A 21418-nucleotide genomic window follows, 5' to 3' on the forward strand; every position below is an offset into this window, starting at 1 on the left:
GTAGGGCGTGCATTCTTCACTGCTTCAAGTGGTAGTAGACCTGCATGAGGGGCTACCACGAAGTTCGAAAATCGAAGTTTGTATCGTACCGTCCCTTTCACTTTCGTATTAAATAATATTAGCATCAGCGGGACGGCAAAAGATACGAAGTTCGAATTTTGCGTTTGTAGCATATGGCTTGATTAATTACAAGCTTTTATTTAGTTTTACCTGAGCCGTTGTCTAGACTGTCTGTAATCAAATCTTGCAAGTTAAATTTGACCAACTTCCAGTAAGATTGTTTTTTTGGAATCTTTTTGTATTTTTTTTCAATTCCAATTTTTTTACTTTTACGGTCGTAAAACGTACGGCTACGGTACCAACAACCACATCGAGCAACCGCATCTAGTTTCGGCTCGTTTGATTCGCCTTGATGAGTACTTTGGTCGACGTGAATATGCAACCCTATGCTTGCTTGTTTTAAAAACAAGCTTTTTTTCCTTTTAGGTGTAGGTATACGGAACCCTAAATAAGATGATTAATATCGATACAGTCTTTCTCAAGTTATGGCGTGACCAAAGAAAATGGTAATTCATTGTCATATATATATATATATATATATATATATAGATACAGATATATCGCTTATTTGCGATTGAAACATTAAAGTGATTGAGATTCAATGTGAACGCATCCAAGTTAGGTCCTCAAGACTGATGCTAGCAATCAGGTGTGTTGTGTTGTGGCTAAACAAGAAATATTAGAAATGCATAGGTAATGTGACGTAACATATAGGGAAATAATATTTCAATTTGTTTATACGTTACTTTCAAACATAAAACAGTCTACAGCGCAGCGTCCTAAACGTCGATTAATTTGTTTTATTTTTAATTTCCATCATCAGACCCTGTTCTCCTTCGAGAGCAATATTTTTTGCAAGCTGACGAACGAGTTTCAGAGCCGTGCGCCCTTGCAATTTTATTATCTGGTGCAGCGTAGAGCCGTAGAGCGGGACCGGCCAAAGCTCGGCCATTGGGACCCGGAGGGCGAGGCTGTGGCGCAGGCGCCGGCGCGGCGCGGCGCGGGGGCGGGGGCGTGCGCGCGCGCCGCAGCCTGCGACTTCACGCTCGCGTTCAGTCATTGTCCGACCAAAACCCTGGCCGAACGCCTAACCGCCGATCGGCCGTCGCTACTTCGTTGTCGAGTGCCCGTTCAACGAACGGTTTGCTCCGATCCCTGGAGTGTGCGTGTAGTGAAGTGATAGTGTGATTTTAAGCTATACAGTCAACAGTGTATCGCTACAAAGTACCACTTTCGTGTGTTGCGAGTTCCCCGGAGTTGTCTAACGGCTGTTCGCCTGCCGGCGAGGGAAGGCGGATCGCTTCAACCGGGAGGAATGAGCCCCGCACACCATAGCTTCTACACTCACCGATGATCTCAAGGTTGGAACTGCTTGCTATAGTTTTCTCTATACAGACTTGAACCGAGCCATGTCGCAACTTCACACGACTCGACCCCGCGACCGCGCTCGCATTCTCTCTACATATACCTACCACCTACCTATTTGTTCACTTTACTCTGAACTCGTTTCAATAACATTGAGACTCTCTCCTCGCGTGCAAAACTTTTGTCAGGCAAAAACAAAGTGCTGGGAAACGATTCCATTTTCTTGTATAAAAACGGTGTACAGTTCTTGTTAGAATTATAAATTGAGTCACACGTAATTGTAAAACGGCTTGTTATACTATCGAAAACAGTTAGGAAAACTTCGCACTTAATTCAATGAGTTGTTATAGCAGCTATTTGGGCTAAGTGTTCATACAATGTTATACTTGACAGTCTAAAAATGAGGACGTTTACCGTGTCACTTATCTTATTAGAAACTTATAGTGAAGTGAAACTATTGGAACGGTTCTAAGTACAAATATTACAAATCGGCGGTCATTTAAACTAGGTGGCGCCTCGCGAGTGCTCTTATGTAAGGCGTGCACGCAAAACATGGCACATACTTGACCATATCGGGATAACTGATTTTCCTCTGCGGCATCCGGTAGCGCGCTGTCGTCACTTCTGATGCAACCTTTAATTGTAACCTGTTTAGGTGTACCTTGTGGGCACATTAACTGTAAACGTTAAACTCAAGCTAGAGGGGTGTATGTAGGTAAATTTATGTATGTGTATATTTTATATACACCTATGTGATGTTATTCCCACGTCTGAACTAGCAAAGCTCTTTCTTTGGGTTGCATGAAATCGATTTTCTTTTAATATTAAGTAAATACTAGTTGAGGGTGTACGTTACCTTGATCAATACGTTTTTGGTAACTTCATCGTTCAGATTTAATTTTCCGAAAGATTTGTTGTTCTTTAGGATTAGTCTTAACAAGTAGAGTTCTTTTTATTATTACTAAAAATTTGTTAAGACTGCAATAATAAATATAGTACTGAATTGAATTAACAGACTGTTACACAACTATACCTAGTAGATTTTTTTATGTCGTGTGTATCACTTATTATAGCTTCGAAATATAATTACAACTAGCTTTCGTCTGCGACTCTGTCTCCGAAGAATTTTTTTACCGCTATGCCGTAGGAAATATGTTATTTTCGAGGATCAAAACTATCCTATGTCCCTACGGGGTTTCAAATTATCTGCATACCAATTTTCGTTTAAATCGGTTGAGCTCAGCGGTTTACGCATAAAGAGGTAATAGGCAATTACTTTTTTATTTAATTAAGTGATATCGAATGAAGCGAGTTATCATATCATACACTGATTAGCCAATAATAGTTATACGAGAGTTATTCTTGATACTACATAGTTGTGTGTAAACTAAACAAATCTCGTCTGCGAAGGCAACGCTGCGCTCGGCTGGCAATCATAACTTATGCGAACATTGTAGCTCGGAGATCGACGTTTTGACGTTGGTTGCCGTCAACATCAACACACGACACCTAAATCCGAACTAAAAACAATTACTTTGTTCAGACGTTTGCTTGCTTGCTTTGCGGGTGAGCAAAATGTTTTTAGTTCAATAATATGGACGGATCTCCGCAAAGTAACGCCTGATTCAATAAATTATCCGAATAATGCTGTGACTAAAGGGATCTAGTTATGATTGTTAGTCGAGAGCAGTGGTGACGAGGTTCATTTGGAGAATCACACAACAGCAAACCGACGTTGCCTTCTACACCGAACTACATCGAACCATATTGTTTGTTTATGTATAGGTATATAGGCCTAAGGTGCTAAGCATGTTAAGTTTTACGAGGAGGAGGAGGTGGATAAAATAATCCCAACGTTAACGATCTTGCAAGAGAGAGAGAGAGAGAGAGAGTAAACCTTTAACTATATAAATAAAAAATAAAAAACTAAGTAAGTCGCATTCGACCTAGATTAGAACTCTTGACTTCCAGTATACAAGTCCAGCACTATACCTACCCCTGAACCATCAAGTTGACAGAGCTATCAAATTTACAATACAATACAATACAAAGACTCTTTATTGTACACCAGACATAGTAAGCGATACAGAAAACAAATTATCATATTATTATTATTATTTACCGATCTTATTGTGCGTGTAATTTAGACTAAAAACATTATAACTCAGAAACACGCGTTTTCCCAGAGATAGGACCAAGCTAGATCGATTGTTCAAGTACTCGTAGTCTCTACAAAGCAAATTTCGTCCAAATCGTAGAGTCGTTTCAGTGTTCCTCGATATAAATAAATATAGAAAATTGCTAGTTTAAAGATATAAAATAAATGGAGTGAAAGACTTAATTTAATAAGTTGACATAAGTATTTCAAAACCTCAGAGGACATGAGTAAGACAAATACACAATATTCAAGCAAGAAACCGTTCAACTGTTGGCCGAGGAGAATCAGATTCTGTATGCATAACTGTTCATACAACAAACGTGACTTAAATCTTCAACAACAACAGTAGAGACTGGCAGCGAGTTTCTTATATACATGATGATGATGACATTAAACATCAAGCAAAATAAAATTATAATCATTTGTCTTGGACAGGAGCTGTATCTACTTAACCAGTTAGTATGTGCTATTTAACCGTTTGAGATTAATCGATATCATACTCGACTATTCCATTATTAGTCTTTCTAGTATAGACCGCTCGCATACTATCTTCCAAATCTTAATACCCTTCTTTTATACGGAAACTAATTAGAAACTTCGTACGTTTTACATACTTTTAGAATGTATTTATCCGTAATATTCGCAAAAACATCAGGGAATGAAGTGAATCACTTGCAGAAACACTATGTTTATACGCAGTACAATGACTCTTTATTGTACGCTACAATAGTAAGCAAAAGCAGACTGTAGTAATAGTTGTTTCTTATCCGCTCTAGGGTTAATGGTTACGTTTAGTTAGGATATAGGTATATGGAATACGCCATTTAACGTATTGTCTACTTATAATCTTGAGGTTACAAACCTTGTAACGGAACCCTCAAATCGTAAATATAATTCTTACTTGACCGGTATAGAGTCATGTTCATCTCAACTGGATTTCATGAAACTTTGTTCGTTTAGAAGTTTTAACAACGCTATGCTTGCAGGCTTGCCTATGAATAATCCGAAACCTTGAAAAATTAGCGAAATTTATAGTTATGCCAGTTAAATCCGTAAACATTGAACTAATAGCTTTAAGTAATTGCTCAACTGACATTGAACATAATTAAAATAAAAATACCAATAGATTACATAAACACGCAAGCTCAACAGTTAACACCTAACTAAGACCTAGCTCGAGAGATGTTTCTCAGTCGATCTCACTGTACTTAAGTGCTATTCAGAAAAATCTTAAATAATTAAGTATAGTTAACGAACACGAAATACTGTTTACCTTTATAGTAGAAAGACATAGACCACGCTAATCATGCATAACCATGATTATATTCTATTATATTTAATGAAGTTTCAAATATTCCTGATAAATCATTTTTGAAGACTTCCTAGGTCGAAAATAAAGCAAATCTGAGTTAGTATCGTGTAGTGACCTCGAACCGGCCGTTCGTGGGCTTGCCGTACCGGATGCTAAATCTTAGTAAAAACAGTGGATTCGTTAAATTACTATTTGCGTTAAGCTAAAGTTTAAGCCATTATTCACAAGACTGCGACGAAGAGCTGTATATGATGTAAATTTAACTGGTTAGCAAATTTCCTATTCATATTGTGGCAGACAGATAAATCTTAGCAAAAATGTCGTTGGTTAGCAATTTATGGTTAGCAAACAGAGACTGCACTTAATTTTTTTTGTACAGCAAATTAATACTTAAGTGAGTCACAGTAAGGCACCCAGGCGCCACGTTTTACCACATTTCGGTGGTAAGCACTCGGAGGGTAAGCAGAATTTATAATTTTGGTCAGCAAACTAAAAAAAAAATTAAAACTTTTTTATCATACCATGCACAAAATGGACGCAACTCTTACAAATAATATCAGAACTACTCGTATGACAATACAATACAATATACAATAAAAGTAAAAATGTTCCAAATACAGTACCTACAAAATGAATGAATGAAGGTTGCGGTGTTACGTACGGCCGTAAGTGAATCAGGTGTATGTAAATTACAATACTTCAATGTGATGCTATGATTTAGTTTGATCTGTCTAATATTTAATAGAGCCGTCGATTCGATATTCCTATTCGCCTTTTTACTTATACTTACATGTTTGAAATTGAAGGTTAACGTGACATAAAAAATATTCTACACGCAAAATTGTAGCTTTCCCGTATTTAACAAACCGGTTAATAGTATAATCTCAAACTTTAGAAAATAACTAAGTACCTTAACATTTACTTTTACTGAAAAGTCACATTGACATACATGACGTGAAATACAGCCTTGGTCATAGATTTAACATAAATGAATAAATTACTTACACTGCCATTGTATAAGTAAGATCTCTCTTTTCTTGGTAAACTACTAGTAATACTGTTTTAAATGTAGTGAGATGAGATATGTTTGTATATCCCTAAGGATAAGCATCTACTTATTGCTGCTACTTGCGTAACGTTTTTAAAGTTTGTTTTATTCGTATCGCTGTAGTAATTTCTCTTAGAAATCTAAAACGTCTTAATAAATGTGACGGGCGTTCCATCTATTAATCAGCACCCACTTACACAAGATTTCTTCATTTTGAATGCATTTTATTCCCACAAGCATTTAATTACAATCAGCAGCCATCAAGTATGTTTCCTTCTAACGTTTCGCCATAAACGTTATTCTTTAGTGTTTTGAATTGAACATTATTTCGCACGGTATCTTTACGAATAAACTCATGTTAATTGGAGGTTTTTATAACGAAAAAATAATTTAATTGTTAATAGCGTATGATTTAATTGCGGCGCTAATTTATTACCATTGTCAGGCAATTTAAATATGCGTTGATGTGATGTGTTCTCATAAAGCTGGCATTTATATTTACTCACTGGGTACGAGTATAAGCGTGTGTTTTCCATCGATAACAAATAAGGCTCTGGCGATTAGAACAGCTTGGATACTTAGATGACTTCTGCAGTCGGGCTAAAGCCTGCATTGGTCCAACACAACGCAGCGTGGCAACGTGGCATTCCTGAAGGACGCTTGCCATAACCATATGGCTTGCGGCCAGTCAATTACCGGGAAACCGATCCACTGGACACGCAATAACGAACGACAGAATGGACTTGCAGCTACGAAACAGCTTGTTCTTTAATAAATTCCAGCGAAGATAAATAAATAAATAAATAATAAGTTGGCAAAGTTGCGAACCAGGTTCGTTCACATGAGTGGAACATAATAACTTAGTTCGTGAAACAGTTCGCCGTCCACGGATATGTCGTGCAGGACATCATTTGCTATCGTCTAAGTGCTGTCACCCACTCCATGAGTAACAGAACCTAGAAAACTAAAAAAGTTAAATAAAAAATCTTTGGACATCTTATATGTACGTATGTACGTATGTACGTATTGCTCCTCTCCTCTCATACACTCAAAGGTTGACTGGTAGAGATCCCTTAAAGGGATAAGTCCGCCTTTGTACAAGTATCTTAAAGTTTGTCAGTTGTATTTTGTTAATTTTCTTTTGTACAATAAAGAGTTTACATACATACATACCTACATATGTCTCAAGACCCAGTAATGGTTATGGTTAAGGAACAAAAGAAAAACCCTTGGACGGAAGGAAAATAACACTAATAAGTTCTGTTAATTATACATCTAATAGCAAATTTGACAATAGCCCTCTTTTCGTTTTTCAACAACAAAAAATAATAGTTGCTCTCCGTCCCAAACATGACGACCGGTTGAATATTTTAAACGTGAAAGCGTAACAAACAAACATACATATTATATTTACATTCGCATTTTTAATGTTATACTAGCTATTGCCTGCAACTTCTTGTGCAAAGAATTTGTTTATCGCGCGCCCGCGGGATCTATACAATTTTCCAGGATAAAATCAATCGTATGTTTTTATCAGGGTCTTAAACTATTTCCATACCAAAAGGCTGCTGCCCGTGTTGGGAACTATAACCGGGATTAAAACTATCCCATGTCCTTTCAGGGTCTCAAATTATCTCCATTCCACTACTTGTTCTCATACTTCTATAAAGTTATATTCTACAAGAAAGTTAGAACTGTTACCTATGTTTAGTATTTGTAGTTTTTATTTCTAACATCCTGGTTGCATGGTGAACGGTTGTGTTGCTCTGAGAATGAACCCTGGTTGAGTTCGAAACGTGTCAGTGTAGTGTGGTGGTATTTAGAGGTTTGCGGGATATTTCTCGTTAGATAATGGTCATAAATAGGTCGTAAAACTTGATACGTGACATAAAACCGTAGGTAGCGACTAACGATAATTCCGCAGACCGCATATGGCGGGGGTCGGTGTGCGCCCGCGCACCTGTCGCCGAGCCTGCCACGACCGCGCGGACCCGTTATGTCATTCCATTCCATAGCTCGGTAATGACGATGCCCATACTCTCACGCGTCACTCATCCATCTTCCATGACAAACATGCGCTCAATACGAATACGAATATACTGTTTATTCGATTCTCAACAGCTATAGTCTTCTGAGTTGCGTGACTGTAGGTGTATGGACATTATGGTAATAGAGTTTTAAGTAGGAGCCTCTGGCGACGAGTTATCTTTTTGTGAGGTTTTTGGTTTTTATATAATGGAACACTTACCTGTATAAAACTTATATCCATCCTTTTAATGAATGAAGAATTTATCAGTTCTTTTTTACATTGTCGACGTTACATCCTGAATTATTAACATTTAAATGATGGGGATGACACATCAAACGCAATCATAGGTGTGTTATTGAATTCTTATTAGCGCTTGTGTCTGCTTGCGTCTCTCTTCAATTTTAGAATAATTAGTAATACTGAGACGAAAAAGGTGAAGGTTGTCGCTAATATCATAAACCACGTCACCATTAAATAGGCGAAGCTTGGGCGTAGGCTTTTTTTAGTAGGTAGAGAACACTACTCTAGTAGTAAGCTTATTGTTAGGTACTATAGACATTAATGTTAAGCAACTTTATAACTGCTGTAAAATTTGCTTCAACAGATTTTTTTTTTAATTGAGGAGTTCAAGCATTTTTCCTCTTAGCTTCTCGGAAAAGTATTTGCATAATTCATTAAAACACCTTGTCAAAAATAAAAATACAAGAAGGTACTTACCTAACTGTTGGATTCGACTTGGAGCCGGCTTGCTGTTCGTAATTACTGACATAACATACACTGATTTTCACACAGCTGTTGTAAAACATACATACCTTCATACACCACATATGTATAAAATCCTGCTTTCTAGAGCATTTGAGTAAAAAGCTAGTCAACTGTTCAATGCGAATCAGAGATCCCGTCATAAATAACATTCAAAGTCCGCTAGAAGCATTGTAAGTGTTAAACCGCTAGCATGATGTACTACCGGTACCGTTCTCGGTACGGCTACCAAACGTTTCACGCAATCGATTTGTCCATCGATGCGGGGTGTTAAAGAGTTCGATGGTCGATGTATTATTTAACCAACCAATAAGTTTGGTATGGGAACATTTCTTGCTATATTACTTAGATTTTTTTAAAATTTGAGTCTATGATATGGCTGCTCAGAGCAGTTTATTATTTTTGTAGTTGCAGCAGTTTATTTACTTGTGAAAATTCCCCGAATTTTTTACTAAGGGGCTGTTTCACCATCCGTGATGCCGTCTCTATTTGTTTTGTTCGAATAGACGGAGACGGCATCACATTTAACCGCCAGTTGAGACTAATCAATGAATGGTGAAACAGCCCCTAAATGTTATAACTCGAGTTATTGGTAACAAGCCCACTTACACACGGTTTTTTCATAGAAGTTTGAAAATGACATTGTTTATTTTAATTTCACTACACTGGTACTACTGTTGTGATATGGCTATTAATAAGTCTGAGCTACCATGCCCGGGGTTTAATCACGCAATAAAATAATACTTCAACTTTTAAACACCGTGGTCACGAATTTAGTTACCTATTCAATATCGATATTTGTAGTAGTTACAATATACGAATATATCAGCAGTAAAAATAAACAATTATAAAGAAGTATTAAATTAATTAGTTAAGTAATAGTAGATTGTTCAACAAGGGACTAAAACAAGCCATAGTGACCCGAGATGTTTAGCCACCCAAGCAGAGCGAGGGTAGCTATAGTTCGAGTGGCATTATGGTTGTTTAGTCTCGCGTTCAACAAGCCATAGTGACCCGAGATGTTTAGCCACCCAAGCAGAGCGAGGGTAGCTATAGTTCGAGTGGCATTATGGTTGTTTAGTCTCGCGTTCAACAAGCCATAGTGACCCGAGATGTTTAGCCACCCAAGCAGAGCGAGGGTAGCTATAGTTCGAGTGGCATTATGGTTGTTTAGTCTCGCGTTCAACAAGCCATAGTGACCCGAGATGTTTAGCCACCCAAGCAGAGCGAGGGTAGCTATAGTTCGAGTGGCATTATGGTTGTTTAGTCTCGCGTTAACCAAGCTACTATCACTTTACTAATTAATTGATACATCTCTGAATTATTTAGATTAGGAATTTTATTATTAACATAGGGACTTTATACATCCCCTTGCTGTATAATAATTTTATTATTAACTCAGGGACTTTATACATCCCCTTGCTATGTTTAAGGCTGTATATTGTTAAGCTTATGGATTTTAAACTTTTATATTTTTAGTTTAAATTCTAGTCACAGGCTCGCGACGTCGAAGTTCCCAAGACGATCCCATAGAGCTTATGGGAACGGAAGCAATACCATGCCCTCGGTACCGCTCTGCTTTCAGAGCATGACATGAGTGCGTGTGAGCTAACTTTGGGGGCGGCCGGCAGGCGTGAACTTGCCTTTGAAATCCAAAAGCTTAATGGTTACTTGACCTGAAATGTATATTTCAGAACTAAATTATTGTTATTATTATTTTAAAATTTATGACGGTGGAAGCATTCTACACTTCCACTGAACGTAGATATAGTTTAGATATAAGTAGGTAGTGTTTAGTATTGTAACTAAGGGACCCCATACATCCCTGTATTTTTATTATTATTATTTTTGTATTTTTTTCTTTAATTGTATAATATAGTTTTTAAGTATTTTATTTGTAATTATATTATTATGAAAAAAATTACTTTCTGCCAAGTTTCTTGCGGCGCATTATTCTTGGCAATGATGGTCTTTCCGAAAGCGCTGGTAGTTTAAAAAATGACGTGTAAAAGTGCCCATTGCGGCTTATTTACTGAATAAATCATTTGAATTTGAATTTGAATTTGATACTTCTTTATAATTGTTTATGAAGTGACGTTTTAAAAGCTTGCATTTAATAGCCAACTAATCGGACTATGCATAATAAAATGAATTAATCCTTAATATAATAAAATAGATTCATATTCGTAATCATTAATTGTGTTTCACGAAATTAAATCGTGTTATTTAAGACATAAATATTAAACGTTCTCTTAGGTCAAAACAATAGTTGCAACACTGATTAATAATGAAAATTCTAACCAACAACAACTTAATTCTAAACATTACTAATTTAGATAAAATTACATTAATTTTGTTGATTTTTTATGCTTTCGAAGCTATTACATATTTTTGCCTATACCTATTTTAATAGTTATTTATACTAATACTTCAAATTCAATGATTCATAATGGATACAGAAAATAGATAACAGGATATGGCAAGCAATAGATAGCCTTATGGCTTCAGAGCAATCTCTTCCAGGCAACCTTACCAAGAAAGAAGTAAGCACCAGATTTCAGCAGGTTGTGCAATTTACAACTGGATATTAGATCAATTAAAAATGTAACCATACAATACACATCTAAAACAAATATAAATAGTTAGATATACAGGAACATATAAATTAACTATGTGATATGAATGTAGCTAGTTATTATAACATGACATATAGTGCTCCCTAAACATAATAAATAAAGAGAGGTGAAGATAAGTCTATCGGCACGGCAAGAAGTTCCACAACCGATATAGCTTGGTAAATATAATATATAATACAATACAATACAATCATTCTTTATTGTACACCAGAATTAGTAAGCCATACAGAAAAAATATATCAATATATTATATATTTATAATTAAAAATAATAACTAATAACGGCCATTATTAACTCTTATAGATTTACAAATATATATAAATAATTATAGATTATAGATTTATAAATATATAAGTATATATCTAATTATTATTGATTTCTAGTTGTTGTTTTGTTCCATTTGTAAATCTATAAAAGTTAATAATGGCCGCTATACATACTTTTAGATAAAATTTAAAATCGCAGTTCATTCACTCACACATATTATTCTTAGTTTACAGGTGTTGTCCAATCCAATCAGACAAAGCCTTTGACAGCTAACTAATCGAATTAATCGATGAAATCACTAAATGACCCGATATGGTCCGGACAACACTCGTTATAGCTACAGAGAGCCATCGATTATGCTTTAACATCAACTCAAAATACCTGCAAAAATAACCCGTCTAATACCCATAAAACAAGCTTTGCTTACTTGGGACTAGGTCAATTGGTGTCAAGTGTCCCGTGATATTTATTACTAGCCGTTACCCGCGACTCCGTCCGCGTAGAATTCATTAAACACAACACAATAATACCGTATATTTACGTGGGTGCACACTCAAAGGGTAGCTGAAAACCAGCGCTGCAGCTCTGGTTACAGGGCTACGGCACATGCTGAGCTGAGTCCTTTTGGCATCACACTAAAGCGCAACATCTCTAATTTTTCTCTCTTCTCATATTTGTTTTACTGTGTTTCTGTTGTGATGTAGTGTGTTTTTTATGTCAATAAATGTTGTGAGTTTGAGTTTGAAAACTATCCTATGTCCTTCCCCGGGACTCAAACTATGTATACCGAATTTCATCTAAATCGGTTCAGCGGTTTTCACGTGATGGAGTATTACAAACTTTCGCATTTATAATATTAGTGGAAATCAGCTTAACAGTCACGCCCTTCTGGTGCCCATTTAGGGTTAGCAGTTAAAATTAATATTTACTTTAAAATTTAATAAGCGCGATACGCCCTTAATTAACGATATATAGTGGCTATACCAAATGAGTCACAAGCCTACCGCCCCAATTATAAGCACTTACTAAGTAGGTGCATACTAACGAAAAAATTTAAATTCTATTTTATAGATATTTAAGCTGATTCTAAAAATCTCCCGTGAGTTGGCATACTATTTCAAATGCACAAATTAATAGGCATTTTCCAACCTGTTCGGAATAAAATGTAAGTCTCACTTCGACAAAAGTAAGTAATTTAGTAATATCCGTTACCTCACACGAAGTACCTTGAGGCCAGTTACAAGTGTTGCAACCCATTCTTATCTCAACTCCGCCTAAGCGACTGCCTTTCGTTGTTCCTAAGTAGGTAGGTTCCTGGGTAGTAACGTCTGTGTAGTAATAAATTACACTTACCTATACATTTGTATCGTTTTTTTATGTAAGCAATTTAATAAATCTTGTGTCTTGGCTATAAGTCCTTTAATCTGAGACCTTCAATTTATTGATTTACCTACTCATCAGGTAAGAGCAATTAAATTGACGCCTAAATTGAAGAGATGACATTTTGAATGGACTTTCAAAAACAAATGATGGCCTCTAAAAACATCTACCAGAATTTATCTAAGTATTCAAGAGCAAAAATGCACTTGTAAAGTTAAACAATACAGGCCTAGAACAAAACGTTGTGTTGTAGCATACAGAGTGACTAGCGGACATTGATAAGATGTGACACACAATATTTTCTCAAGAGAGAAACTGGTGTAAAGGCATTGTTCGCAGCCTACTTTCTGTGCGAGGCAAAGCTTCGCAGCCAGCGGCGAGCTCGCTGTGTGAAAGTGAATGGCGCAAGCGCATGGGCGCCCGCCCGGACGCACTTTACGCTCGATTTGATACTTACATTTGTACACGCAAACGTAAATGCATATTCTACAAGTCCGCTCACAAGTTCGTGATGTAAGACCTGATACAGGGGAGACGATTGTGCTATGTGATAATTAAATAAAATATTAACTGATATTAATTCTGTAAAGCATACTGCACTAAGGCCATTGGTTTACTTTCTCTGGCATCGAACACATTTTTCATTCGTATACAATGGACTGGGCAGTTCAGTTTTAGGAACAGAATTCAGATGCTTTCGTTTTCAGTTTAAAATATTTTCGTGCTACGAGTAGGTAAACATTTGTATAACATTTGAGTAGGTACAATTTTTCTTAGAATTTTTTACAAGTTTAGTTTTTTCGGATGTTTCGTATACTTGGTAAGATTGTTTCCTCGCTAAGTCCCCTTACTTGGTAAGTTTTCATAAAATTATTACAGCTAAAATCTGTGCTAGAGCTTGCTTAGTAGGTGCTAGTTAAGTTTCGTAATCATAGTTTTGTACTTGAAAAGTTTTTAAAGAGACGTAAAGACGCATAAATTTGCAAGTTCGAGTAAACAACTCAATACTTATTGTAGGCCAGGGCTAAATATTTGTCGTTGCAATATAAAACAAGTTCTTATGTACGTGAGTATCTCATGTCCGCACTCATTTCACACTATATACAATCTATTATTTATTCTGCGGTACAATATCAAACACTGTATAAAAGCTAAAACATAGAATCTATCTATCGAAGAGGCTGAAACGTACAGAATCGGACTGATCATAATTATTGAAACTGGTCTGCTCCAGTTGTGATGTGATGTGGATTTCAATAAATGTAATTAATGTAATAAATCATGGCCACCTTAACATGTCTTATGTCTTATATTTGACATATTGATTGAAGGAGGAGTATGCCAAGGTTTCCGTGTTTGATATTGTCGTAGCGTCTGTCTCGCGACCTTAGGAGCTTACGTAATGGTAGGTACTGTGTCATCCACGTAAGAAACCTTGTCATCAATAGATACTTCTTTTAAACGTTCTTTTAAACCAGTAACAGGACAGCAAATTCTCAGTAAAATTTGTCATCATATTGCAAGATAATTTGTGGAGCTATAGGCGTTCTTTTTATTGATATTTAAGTTTTAGGGGCAAACAAACAAGGATGTTGGGTGGCAAGGTATTGTTCCAGAGATTAAAGAAAAACAGTTTCTATAATCTATATATATCTTCTATCTATATCAATATTGTATATATAAAACAAAGTCATACGACTTTACAACACATGAGATGTCAATGGTGTGTCAATGGTATAACTAATAAACTCAAACTCAAACTCACAACATTTATTGACTTGAAAAACACACTACATCACAACAAAAACACAGTAAAACATAAATAGGAGAAGAGAGGAAAATAAGAGATATTGTGCTGTAGTGTGATGCCATAAGGACTCAGCTCAGCATGTGCCGTAGCCCTGTAACCAGAGCTGCAGCGCTGGTTTTCAGCTGAACCCCGGTGAGTGTGCACCCACGTAACCGAACGCCCGACCGAATGGTGTAATACTAGTTACACCATTTACAACTCAAGAACGGCTGGGCCAATTTTTATGATTTTTTGTGTTTTTGGATTTGCCTTTATCAGGAATAGGATAATAAATTAAAAACATTGGAAAACTGTCGAAAAAACATAAAATAAAAAACATTTTCAAATCGGTTCATAAATGACGGAGTTCTGAGGTAACAAACAAAAAATACAACCGAATTGTAAACCTCCTTCTCTTAAGTCGCTTAATAAGTTTTTGGTAAAAATTTCATTTTTTTTGCTGACTACTTTTTGTTGACTGTACTTGTATTGTCACCCAAACTACATTAGCATACCAAATTTCAAGTCGATGCCATTAACCGTTAAAAATTCCGTCCTGTGGAGACGATCCTGGCCGAACTACCAGGATGTCACTGCCAGATTATTATATTGTCACGCAATTTACATAAGTATACCAAATTTCAAGTCAATCCAACTACTGGAAGTTGGTCGAATTTAACTTGCAAGATTTGATTACAGACAGACAGGAAACGGGACAGGTGAAACTAAATAAAACCTTGTAAAAAAACAAGCTGTCGTTTTCGATATATGACGTCTTTGAAACGTAATTAGATGTAAGAAGTGATCCGTCTGAACGTCAGTGGTCTATGTAGTTTGTGCATCTGACATTGCATCACGCGAACACACCAATCCCAGTTTTCTTTCTAAATTTTAACCAATCAACAAGCACACCTATTTGCAACCTCGCAAATGATTCGTATTTGAATCATAAGTCGTTTTGGTTTTAGGTATGGCCACTTTTTGTGTGGAATTTGTTCTGTCTGAGTTACGCTCCCTGACTTATTGTTTGTTCGTAGCATACTCGTAAAACCAAAAATACTATTTAATTAAAAAATATGTATAACAGTTGCGAGTACATTTTAACAGAGAACAATGTAGGCGCGCGACAACTAGGACAACGACATTGGTTAGGTTCACAGCTGAGCAAAGTGCAATCGCACTAACTATGGTACATACGAGTAAAGTGGTTAACACGCATCGGTTATTACACGTTACCAAGCTAGTGGTCGGCTACGCTCTGCTATTCTTTCTGACGATTAAAGATCTATAGTAGGGGAGCCCAAGAGGGATTTTGCGTTTTACTCAAGCGCGTCAGAAAACCATATAGGGAGAATCCTTGCACCTTCCACCATATATGAACCCTTAATATAGGGGCGTGCGTTGAGGGTAGCCGATCAGATTAGTAAAAAAAAGTCAGCAAAAATATAAAAAACGGCCAAAAAAAACGCCGCCAAAACAGACAACTAAAAAGTAAAAAATAATTATGCACTACCTAGCTGTTGCCCGCGACTTCATCTGCGAAGAATTCGTTTATCCCTGTCCCGCGGGGACTATGCTGATTTCCCGAAAAATTAGCCTAAGTTAATTTAGTATAAGTACCTAGTAATATTTTTTTTATCTAAGCGTCGTCGGTGTCGGGGGACCGTTAAAGAAAGATTGAAAGTTACAATTTGTTTTAAACTTTCGTGATTCTCACTCATAGTCAAAATACCATAAACGCGACTTATCACGCTATTTTTCCACGAGTTATATTTACCTCGACGTTTCGGCAACGTTACAGTTGCCTTGGTCACGAGTAGACTACGTGGTACTCCGTGGTGGTCCGTTTATGGTATTTTGACTATGAGTTACAATTTGATCTCTAAAATAAGGCACGGGCGGACGGAGAGACGGACAGAAAAATATAAGGCTTCCGTTTCTGGCATTTTGGCTATGAAACCATAATAAGGTGTTTCCATAAAATTGAAAGAAAGAAAATAATTTATTTATAACAGCAATGACACATAATTAGTAAATATAACAATAAGAAGCAAAAGCTACAGGGTAGGTATTCCTAGTTGTCCTAGAAACTTTTAATTTGGCTTTTAATACGAAGATAGCTCTTAAAGCACAACCATGAAAAGCCAGAACATCTTAATTTTTAGGGTCAACTAGGAACTCTTATAGTTTTTAGGGTTCATTAGTCAACTGGGAACCCTTATAGTTTCGCCATGTATGTCCGTCTGTATATCTATCTGTCTGTCCGTCTGCGGCTAAACTCAGAGACCGTTAGTACTAGAAAGCTGTAATTTGGCATGAATATACATATAAGTTCGCCTTTGTACTCTTTTGTTTTGTTGTTTTCTTTTTGTATTATTTTTGTGTTTTATGTACAATAAAGTATATACATACATTAGTCACGCCGACACTGGTAAAATAAAAAAACTAAAAAATTTTTTAGGGTGCCTCCCATAGGCGTAAAGTGGGGGTGTTTTTTTTCCTCGACTAGGTATATATATAATATATATATATAGTGTGGGATATCATTGGATAGGTATTTTAAAACCATTGGGAGATTGCCGAGACGATTTTTCGATTCAGTGATCCGTTTGCGAAATATTCAACTTTAAAGTGCAAATTTTCATTAAAATCGAGCGTACCTACCCCCTCTAAAATCTATACTGTTGGGTGGAAAAATTTGAAAAAATTCAGGATGGTAGTAAGTATATCATATTTACAAGGAAAATTATAACTGCTAAGATATATGTATACCTAAACTTGGAAGATTCCGTACACAATACGAAATCCTTAGAAAAATATTACTTCATTTTTCGTAATTGCTACGGAACCCTATCTTGGGCGTGTCCGACCACGCTCTTGGCCGATTTTTATATCAGTAACCATCTAGAAATGACCCTGCCATTATTATTCGTGGGATCCTACATTTTATCTGGAAAAGGGAAAGTGTTAGCAACACTAAATATTCATAGAAACCTACTTACATATTAGTATGGATCCCTCGGTATGTGAGTACGACTTGTGGTTGGCCGGTTTTTTATTATTATTTGATTATTATACGTTTGTATAATATATCTAGGTACCTACTCTAAACTAAATTCTACATTAAAGTTTCGCGGTGCCCTTGCAAGGTTTTACTTCGTATCAAGGCAAAAAATTTGAGTTTGAGTTTGACCATTCATGGAGAAACAGTTGATCGTTTGTCTATTATGAAACATGACAATTTATGTAATGTCAAGCTTATATACCGCGCAGTAGGTACTAGCCATTTATTAGCTGATATATCTAGTGCCATCCACGAAGACGCGTGATTTTGTCATAACTGGACATTAATGACATTGTAATAAAAACCAAGGCACGCGTCATAGTGAATGACTCTACCTATAGCCTGAATTTAATAACACCCTAGTGATTGGTGATTGGATACCAAAATACCGCTCACACAGTTATCTGACCTCGCGGCATGACCTTCGCCTTTGTCGCAAGTAGGTATAGCAAGCTGGTACACAATTATAGCTAGAAACATATCACTATCGGTAGACAGACATTAAGTTGGTAGGTAATAAGAAACAATAAACGATTTATAAGGACTTCCTTTATAATGAATGATATTTTTTAAGTTATAATAATTTTAGCCGTTATGTAAGCATTCATGCATTATTTATTGATTGCTTATGTTTGAGCTCATAAAAAAAGTAATGTATGTAACTATTCATAAACAGCATAATCAGCCTCATGTCATAAACTCGCACTCGTGTCTCAATGGCCCTTATTATGATACAGTTGCATAAAATACTATTTTTAAAGAAGAAAGAAAGAAAGAAAACATTTATGCGTGATATGACAATGACGTGACATGGATAAGAATAATAATAGAATATAATTAGGGTTCCGTAGTCAACTAGGAACCATTATAGTTTCGCCATGTCTGTCCGTCTGTCCGTTACCATTAGTACTACGAGTAGAAAGCTGTAGTTTGGCAGGAATATATATATCAGTAACGCAGACAGCGGTAAAATAAAAATATTTTTCTTTTCATCTCACTAGCTCGAAAAAGCTGTCTTTATCCTTCGAAATCTGCGTGGAAAGTCTCTTTTTATCCTCTTGGCTGGAAAGAGTTTTTGAAATTCGAACGTTATCGTGAACGGGTGCCGCCTTGAAAATACATATCGACCACTTACTTCACAACCTCGTATCTGGCCACAATATTGCTTTAGAATCATCTTTATGGTAAGTACGATAGAGTGTTGATTTGTTGTATACATTTCGGGTAGATACAAGGTTGAGGAAGTAAGCGTTAAATATTGACGTGTTCACAAAGAAAGTTCTTCATACATTGTTGAATTAATATTTAAATCTGTTAATTAATCTGTTATTTTATTCTTATTACTAAACATTTATCATATGTTGGTAATTATATCAAATTTACAATGAAAATTATAACGCCGGTTTTATTTACTTTGATTTCGTATCATTGCATACTGAAACAATAAAAAAACTTGTAAAATATTTATCAAAAAAATTAATATCTTTCTATAACTGTGTTTCTTTTTGTTTCAGAGACCATGTATATAGACACCTTACCGCTAGTGGTTTGGACGCTTATAGTCACAACGACAAATGTAAGTGCTATTTTTATAATCATAGGTATTATGTAGGTATTATGTTAAGCGAATGTAAGTTCACACAAGTGTATTAAAAACACGCAAAATCTTTTTTTTTGTTTGCAAAAGGAGAGTTTGTACAGTTGGCGATATAAATCTGTCTAATTTAGTAAACTGCTGTATTCTCTACTATTTTTAATCAAGTGTTGTTAACATTGTTCCCAGCAACTCGAGGCCAGAATGTCTAATTTTAAGAAATACCAATATTGTATATTACAATCTCACTTAACATAATTTTGATACATGAAAACTCCATTAGCTCTAGAATTGGGTGATTCATTACGAGCGATTCTTCACAACGGAAATTAACTAGTCTACCTGTGAAAATGAAAAAATACTTATACAAATACTTAATTTTTGTTTTATGATTTGTAAATACGATACATCGAACATTATCATTTTTTTTAGCGAAATCTGCTAACATACCGATTATTTCTAAAGAAGTTTTGAACTCAACCGACGTGTGAAAATGTTTTCAATTGTTCCACAGGTAGCGACACAAGGCCAATATGGAATAGGTTTAGGAATAAAACGAGAAGTATTTTTCTTAAATTTAGAAGACGGTTATTTTGGCTGTCAAGTAAACGATTCAACGCAAATATTACAATTATATGAATTATCAAAATTATGCGACGGCGTGCCAGACTGTTATAAGGCATCCGACGAGCTCAGATCAGAGCTAAAGTGCACAGGTGAGTCTTATAAAATTGCACAATCTTATTTTATTAAATAAACTCTACTTTATAATTTTGCTACACAATACATTACAATTAATACCTACAACCGTAAAAGTTTAACATTAACACAGACAGATATTTCTCATGAGTCTCTTTCGGTCAAGAACATACTTAACCGATTCAGTACATATTCATTACTTTACAGTTGCAGAATTCAGACTCGCAAATTAATACTAAATATCAGGCATATTTTGACAAAGTATAATTTTTTTCAGTTACCTAAAGGCTGTCATTTTTTATCAAATCTCATGTATCACGTAAAATATCAGACGCGATCCATTGCCTTTAGTAAGCAATAGAGTCGCATTCACATATATTTGAAGGGACTTATCCGCTTCTATTAGAAGCAATCAAAATCATTAAAATGCTTACGAAACCACATTAATAATTTGTTATTTTAGACGATTGTACCAAAGAAGATGGCGCGCAGTGTATAAATGGCGCTTGTCTAAACGGAGTGTGCCATTGTAATGACGGTTTCGGGGGATGTAACTGCCAAGAAGCCGGTAAGTAATAACTTTGCCCTCTGTTATACATTATAAAAAAAGTAATATAATTATTTTTATAACATAATTTTTCTAAAAATAATGTACTTAAAGTAAATATGCAGTACCTAGGTACGTCGGCTGGTTACTGCTCGCAGTTCCGTCTGATCTAGATTTGATCTTTAGACCTTCAGTTTAAATGTCAAACACTATTATACACTGAACCAACAATTTGAAGAAAGCAATAGAAATTACCGGATATATTGAGTGAATTTTTCACAAAAAAAAAACCGTTATATATATGTACCTACCTCAAAAACATGCATTTTCTAGAAATAAGATCAAGCTAGAGCGACTGTTCGCTCTAGAAAGCCCCCACATAGCAAATTTTGTCAAAATCGTTAGTAACTAAAAGTACATAACTAAACAAATGTACAAAAATTGCTCGATCAAAGATATAAGATGTAAGATAGGAGATTGTAACTACTCAATAATACAATTCCATTGCAGATGTAAACGAATGTAAGGAACGGCCATGTGATGTTTTTGCCCACTGCACAAACACAGTTGGCAGTTTTCAATGTTCCTGTTTCCCAGGCTACGCAGGCGATGGTTTTACCTGTAGAGGTAAGCACAAAAGCTATTATTTCTTGTGCTTTTATGTTGAGGGTGTAGTTATCCATCGCATCAAATTGTAAATGATCTTTT

At 35.8% G+C, this 21418-nt stretch overlaps 1 protein-coding gene across 1 annotated transcript in view; it reads left to right on the plus strand.

Moving 5' to 3' along the window:
* Nucleotides 1-1132: 1132 nt before the first annotated feature.
* Nucleotides 1133-21418, plus strand: part of dpy (fibrillin-like protein dumpy) — a 141064-nt gene continuing 120778 nt past the window's right edge. Inside the window, exons 1-5 of the mRNA XM_074087894.1 lie at nt 1133-1421; nt 19385-19446; nt 19979-20180; nt 20627-20731; nt 21221-21337. Coding sequence (XP_073943995.1) covers nt 19390-19446; nt 19979-20180; nt 20627-20731; nt 21221-21337 — 481 coding nt within the window. The 5' untranslated portion in view covers nt 1133-1421; nt 19385-19389. The remainder of the gene's footprint in view (nt 1422-19384; nt 19447-19978; nt 20181-20626; nt 20732-21220; nt 21338-21418) is intronic.

This window comes from Choristoneura fumiferana, chromosome 5 (assembly GCF_025370935.1).
Source record: "Choristoneura fumiferana chromosome 5, NRCan_CFum_1, whole genome shotgun sequence".
NCBI classification, from domain to species: Eukaryota; Metazoa; Arthropoda; class Insecta; order Lepidoptera; family Tortricidae; genus Choristoneura; species Choristoneura fumiferana.